General features: G+C 43.6%; 1 protein-coding gene across 4 annotated transcripts; it reads left to right on the forward strand.

Moving 5' to 3' along the window:
• The first annotated feature begins 242 nt into the window (after positions 1-242).
• Positions 243-5,280, forward strand: LOC109868375 (caspase-3). 4 transcript variants are annotated; one of them, XM_031802930.1, is made up of 4 exons: positions 282-996; positions 1,613-2,279; positions 3,615-3,778; positions 3,875-5,280. In XM_031802930.1, exons 2-4 carry the CDS (start codon positions 2,042-2,044, stop codon positions 4,316-4,318), a joined length of 846 nt encoding a protein of 281 aa, XP_031658790.1. In that variant the 5' UTR covers positions 282-996; positions 1,613-2,041; the 3' UTR covers positions 4,319-5,280. The 4 variants fall into 4 exon arrangements, with proteins under 4 accessions (XP_020313466.1, XP_031658790.1, XP_020313467.1 ...); XM_020457878.2 differs by having other exon boundaries at positions 1,945-2,279; XM_020457879.2 differs by having other exon boundaries at positions 283-996; positions 2,161-2,279.
• Positions 5,281-7,044: the final 1,764 nt, after the last annotated feature.

Consider the following 7,044-nt stretch of genomic DNA (forward strand, 5'->3'; position numbering starts at 1 on the left):
CTGGTTAAATAAAACTTTAAAAAAAAGATAAACATACCATGTTTGGGCATAGTAAGCATAGGGATCTGGGTGATAAACATACCATGTTTGGGCATAGTAAGCATAGGGATCTGGGTGATAAACATACCATGTTTGGGCATAGTAAGCATAGGGATCTGGGTGATAAACATACCATGTTTGGGCATAGTAAGCATAGGGATCTGGGTGATAAACATACCATGTTTGGGCATAGCAAGCATAGGGATCTGGGTGATAAACATACCATCATTGGGCACAGGGAGTATAGGGATCTGGCATTGTCTTACGTCAGATGGCGTCACTCAACCGATCGTCTTGTAGGACGAGGGGGTTATTATTACTTAACCTGTGCGGAGTCAAGATGGCGTCGCTGTGAGAGGGAGTGTTTTCTCGCTTATCAAAGCAAAATTGAGGGTTAGGTGGTTTACAGTCTAATATTGGCTATCAATGTTGAAAGAAACTAACTATAACTTGTTTTAGTGACATAGGGCAAGTTTAGAGTTAGTTTTTGTCAAGTTGAATGGGAAGAACACAACAGAAAGACAACAGATGACGGAATATCCAAGCCTCACAGAAGACGGCAGGCATGCTAGCTAGCTACGAGGAGAGTCAGAACAGCATGGATACACACGATGACGCAAGCTCAAGCAAGAGAAAGAACAACATGAAATCCTTGCAACCTCTTTACCTCAGACTCCAATTAAAAACCACCGGTGGAAAAAGTGAAGTGAACTTTTCTCTGCAATCCAGTCCCTGTCTACTAAACAACACTCCACATTCTCCATAGTGTCCATCATAGGGCGGGCTACCAACAAAACATCATAGAAGATCGATCATTTGTCAGAGACTGTGAGTCAGCTTCACAAAATTGTGAGCGAGAACAAGGAAAAGATAACGTTCCTAGAGAATGAGCTGAAGAAACTGCAATCCCAAAATCCCAAAATGGGTAACTCTGTTGACATGAACCATACTGGAACTGTGAGTAGTGCCACGAGTACATTTAATGTACTGCCATTAGTAAATGTACAGTTCAAACTACAACTTGGGACCAAGACTTTAAATGTTGCGCTTACATTTTTGTTCAGTGAACATTTTAAGTTCTTGCATTTGATTATTATTAATCAAATACAAACCTTGAATTGATTCCTCGTGTACTCACGACCATCCCTAACATCAACTAAAAAGCAAAACATTCCAGTAGTCAGTTCTTTCTGGTTATGTAGGTGAATATAGCTGGTTACATTTTCTGAAATTGGCAATCCCTGAGTAATGTGATTATTCAGAACCACTTACTCCTATTTATACAATGTGACTTTGAGTCTTTGTGAAAGTGAAGCTATTGATGACAGTCTGCCCAGCAAGCCCTTTGCAAATGAGATGAGCTGGTTATCCATTGCTATAGTATAGGTTGTGAAATATGGTTAAGTCCAGAGATGAGATAACACGGGTTTCACTGAGATGGCTTTCCCAGCAGACAGAAAAGAACATAGTAGATGAATGTAGGAGGAAATGAGGGAAAAACAGAAAGAGCAGAGTTAGGTAATACTGTGACGCAACAGCATGTGATCCTGATATTCCACTTCTGGCCTTCCAGGTGTGTTAGTGTAAAGGGCAGGGCTATTGGCGGTAGCCCATCTGTCTGCAAGTTGGAACAGTGTTCAGCTGCAGTATAAATACATACACACCTGAACCTGACTCATAAACACACAGACTTTAAACTGACATTCTAAAGAAGCTGAGACACAGCTTAGGTGGATATATACCTGCTGGTGGTGTATTCAGGTGGCTCTTACCTGTTGAACCTTGCCCCAAGAGAGAAGTCAGTCAATTTGGCACTCTGAGCTACACTCTTTCTATCACATTGGACTTTGTGCACAATATACTAGTACATTTGTCAGAGACAGTGAATCTGACCTAAACCCCCAGAGAGCAAGCAGAGACGACAGAAGCAAGGGATAGGTTGAGACTCCAACGGGATTGGTAGAAACCTTGAGGAACCAGACTGCAGCGACCAACGGGACCAATGGTCTCTATATTTTTGGAAATGCCGCTGTGGAGACAGACAAAGGCTGGCGATGAGGAGTGTAACCGCGCTGTCCTGGTCGCAGTGTCGAACTTTCACCACCGTGTACCACTGTGCAGGAGGCCAGGGGCGGAGAAAGACGCCAAAAGGCTCCACCGTACCCTGACCAGACTGGGATACAGAGTGGACATACACACTGACCTCACCTCTCATGAGATGTACACACTCTTCAAGACAGGTAACACACACAGACACACATACCTTATACACACACACCCCTGCTCTACATCAGCTCTAAAACAGTAACAAATACTTTATATCCTGGTTTTATCCATTTTATCAAACATATCAGCGTTATTACGTAATGTTAGCAATTAGGGGACGGTCACAGAGTCCACTGCAGCCCTGAATACAAAACAATTGAAAACCTACACTGAGTGTACAAAACATTAAGGACACCTGCTCTTTCCATGACAGACTGATCAGGTGAATCCAGGTGAAAGCTATGATCCCTTATTGATGTCCCTAGTTAAATCAACTTCAATCATTGTAGATGAACGGGAGACAGGTTAGGAAGGAATTTTAAGCCCTGAGACATGGATTGTATATATGTACCATTCAGACAGTGAAATGGCAAGATAAAAGATTTACGTGCTTTTGAACAGGATATGGTTGTAGGTGCCAGACCCCACCTTGACCAAACTGTGGGAAGAATTGGAGTCTACATGGGCCTGCGTCCCTGTGGAGTCCATTCCCTGACGAATTGATGCTCTTCTGAGGGCAAAAGGGGGAGCACACCGCAATATTAGGAAGGTGTTCTTAATGTTTGGTACACTCAGTGTATACACACACATAAACAGAGTGTACAAAACAAACCATTAAGGACACCTTCCTAACAGATCGTATCTCTTGTCTTGCCCATTCACCCTCTGAATGGCACACACACAAACCATGTCTCAATTGTCTCAAGGCTTAAAAATCCTTCTTTAACCTGTCTTGTCCCTTTCAGGGGGAGGCAGAGGAAAGATTCTTTGCCATTCATTGTTATTTACAGTTACTTACAGTAGTAATCATAGGAGATTTGAAATACTGTATGTATGGCGTGCAGACAGAATGAAATGATGACACACACAAACACACACACGTACACTCACGAGACAGAATGTCCTAGTAATAAAGGATGACACAGTCCTATACACACCTGTTTAATAACTACTGTGCAAACACCTGCGGACATATGCACACACCGTGCTGTGACCTGCAGACAGGATGACAGATGGATAAGCTAATCTTTCACTAAAGCAAACTGTTCTGAGGAATCGCATACCACCATCATCACATGACCCAACAGGGGAGATAATGTTTGATTAATGTTTCTTCTTCTAACCAGTACAGCCAGAGAGGGATGGGCCGACCCATAGTCTGATTCTTCTAAAGGTTTCTTCCTTTTAGGGACTGTTTCCTTGCCACTGTGCTGCTGTTAGCTCTTAGTGGGTAAAGCACTTTCTGACAAAACATTTATAAATTAATAAAATGTCATTAATTGATTGATTGATGCATTGATTGATTGCAGAGAGTGAGCGGCCAGTGAAGGAGTGTTTCCTGGCAGTGCTGTCGTCTCACGGGGAGGAGGGCTGTGTGTTTGGGGCAGACGGAAAGCCGGTTAGACTGTCCCACATCTTCTCCTGCTTCAACAACTCACACATGGAGGGAAAGACCAAGCTGTTCTTTATCCAGGTCAGTACCATTATCATCAATCACCACATCCACAACAACAAATCAGTCAGTGATATGACAATCATAATTAGTAATAATCTCTCTCTCTCTCCCTAGGCATGTCGTGGGGGTGAGCTGGATGATGGGGTGACAGTGGAGACGGATTCAGCAGGAAGTGATGTCATTGAGGACACTCTGTCTCAGTACCTGTCCATCCCCATGGATACAGCGGTGATGTACGCCACCACACCAGGTTACGGGGCCTTCATGCACCCTCTGGGGGCTGTCTTCCTCCAGACACTCTGCATCCTATTGGAGGAGGAAGGGGGCAGAGCCTTGGAGCTGACACGCCTACTGACACGCCTCTCCCACCGTGTAGCCTTTGGCTTCCAGGCCAAAGGTCGTCTGCTGGCGGGGAAGAAGGAAATGCCTTGCTTCGTATCGCGACTGACCAGAGAGGTGTTCCCATTCGCCGAGCCCGAGGGCGGGGCCAATGGGCTTTCTGCAACGACATTGGTCAACCCAGAGTACAACAGATCTCGCAAACCATCTATAAGCTAAACCCGAAGTCTTTGTGAGAACTAAAGACACTTGTCGCTCACAGATTGACAGGGTAGACTTTCTCTGTCAGCTACATTAGTACGGATGATTTTCAATGTGTTGTTAGCCAGAGGGTTGTGAGTTTGTGCAAAGGTTCGGACAGAATTTCCACTCTGTTACTTGTGTACATGTTCGTGTGCATAATAGAAACAGAACATTGTAAAGATATGTGGATAAAGGAACAGATCTGGAGCTGTTGGTGGTTTCACCACAGAGTAGATGATTATGGCGTCTTCCTTTACAGACAACTGACGCATCTTCAAATATTCTAGATAACGAACGGTATACTATGTTATTTGAGTCTATTTCTTTCATTCAAATGGCAACCTAAAAGGCTAAGCTTCTGCTTCTATGCTTTTATTTGAAACCATTAAATGTAAGTTGAACACGCATGCTGAATGCTCAATGTTGTGTGTTAAAAATGACTTTGTGTGTGACAATATATTTTTTTCATTAATTGATTTGATACATTTAATGTTCAAGGTGTTTTTAGTATTTTAACTGACATGACTGTATTCCTAAGTTGTAGCGCTCTGACTGGTACAGTGAGACGGAGAGTAAGTAGAAGAAGACAGCTTTACGCCAGACCAGTGCACCAGCAGGCTCAGATTTGAGTACCTCTGCTGTAGAAGGAGAAACACCAGTCCAGGTAGACTAAAAGATTAAAGTCACACTACAGTCTCCTTCTCACCTCATTTACTTAAAAGGAACATCTCAATAAGTGGCCCAGGTATCCTCATGACATGGCACAAGTGGGGTTCTCTATTTCTCAACTCTTGTTCCTGCATGCATGGGGAAGTCCATCAGACCAACTCCTTGAATGGCTGACTGAGTTTGAACTTGTGTAACCCTTAAGTGTGTGTATATTACTGTATAGGTGGGATATTGTTTTTCCAACAGGAAAAGTAAAAAGATTGCTGGAATGCGTCCTTACTCTTTGAACCCACATACTGAGCTGTGAGAAGGACTATAGGCCTTTCCCCAGACAGACAAGACAGGGAAAGAAGAACACATAACATGAACGCCTGTCACCTGATACACTCTGGCACATAATTACCTACCGCAAACAAAGCACACTGATAAACCACCTCATGAACACCTACCACACACATCTGATTCATTACTGATACAAATGTACTCCTCAGCACTATCACTTTCCGCTTTCAAGACTCATTTACAGTAAGACGGACTCTCTGCTGAGGAACTCTGAGGTCATGACCATAAGAGTTACATGTTTAATCATTAACCTGGGAGTTCCTTCAACCAGCTGATTAAAGTTAGTAGAGCAACTGATACTATACACCTATGCATTTACATCTTATCCAGGACTTACAGGAGCAGTTAGGGTTAAGTGCCTTGCTCAAGGGCACATCAACATATTTTTTTTTTTACCTGGTCAGGGATTCGAACCAGGTAAGTTCAGTTACTTGCTCTTAACCCCTAGACTACCTGCTCCGAGTTTACCCTGGGGTGGTACAGACACACACGACGTCTGCGTTCCAAATACCCAAGTTCAGCCTTGCTCCAATTGTAAGACGATTAGATCAGTGACTGTGCACTTTATTGTAGTAATAAAGGTTGAGTTGAGGAAACTTGTTCTTGAACAGATCATATCTACATCTCAAATCCAAAGTCACATGCGCCAAAAACAAATGGTGTAGACCTTACAAGCCCTTCATTTCTTCAACTGCATTGCTGGTTAAGAAAATATTTACTAAATAAAGTAAAAAAACTTTTACAAAATAAATAACAATAACGAGGCTATATACAGGGGGTACCGGTACCGAGTCAATGTGGGGGGTACAGGTTAGTCGAAGTCATTTGTACATTTAGGTAGCGGTAAAGTGACTATGCATATAAAATAAACAGTGAGTAGCAGCAGTGTAAAAACAAAGGGGGCATAGGTGTCAATGTAAATAGTCTAGGTGTCCATTTGATTAATTGTTCAGCAGTCTTATTGATTTGGGGTAGAAGCTGTTAAGGACCCTTTTGGGACCTAGACTTGGCACTCCGGTACCGCTTGCCATGGGGTAGCAGAGAGAACAGCATTACTTGGGTGACTGGATTCTGACAATTTTTTGGGTCTTCCTCTGACAACGCCTAGCATATAGGTCCTGGATGTCAGGAAGCTTGGACCAAGGGATGTTTTGGGCTGTACACACTACCCTCTGTAGCTCCTTACCAGGCAGTGAGGAACCCGGTCAGGATGCTCTCAATGGTGCAGCTGTAGAACTTAAGGATCTGGGGACCCATGCCAAATCTTTTCAGTCTCCTGAGGGGGAAATGGCAGTCGTACCCTCTTCACGACTGACTTGGTGTATTTGGATCATGATAGTTTGTTGGTGATGTGGACACCAAGGAACTTGAAACTCTCAAGCCGCTCCACTACAGCTCACATTGGGAGACTGTTATCCTGGTGTCTCTGACCTCCTCCCTATAGGTCGTCTCATCGTTGTCGGTGATCAGGCCTACCACCGTTATCAGCAGCAAACTTGGTGTTGGAGTCGTGCTTGGCCACTCAGTCATGGGTGAACAGGAGGGGACTAAGCACGCATTTTATTTGTGCTGGTCAAACATTGAGGTTCATAGGAAACACCTACCTTCGATGATGAGATCCATTGAAGATGCAGTGTGTTTATTAGAAAGACTATGCTACCAAAGGCAAAGACAACGCAGGAACAGACACG

This window comes from Oncorhynchus kisutch, linkage group LG23, assembly GCF_002021735.2.
Source record: "Oncorhynchus kisutch isolate 150728-3 linkage group LG23, Okis_V2, whole genome shotgun sequence".
Lineage (NCBI taxonomy): Eukaryota > Metazoa > Chordata > Actinopteri > Salmoniformes > Salmonidae > Oncorhynchus > Oncorhynchus kisutch.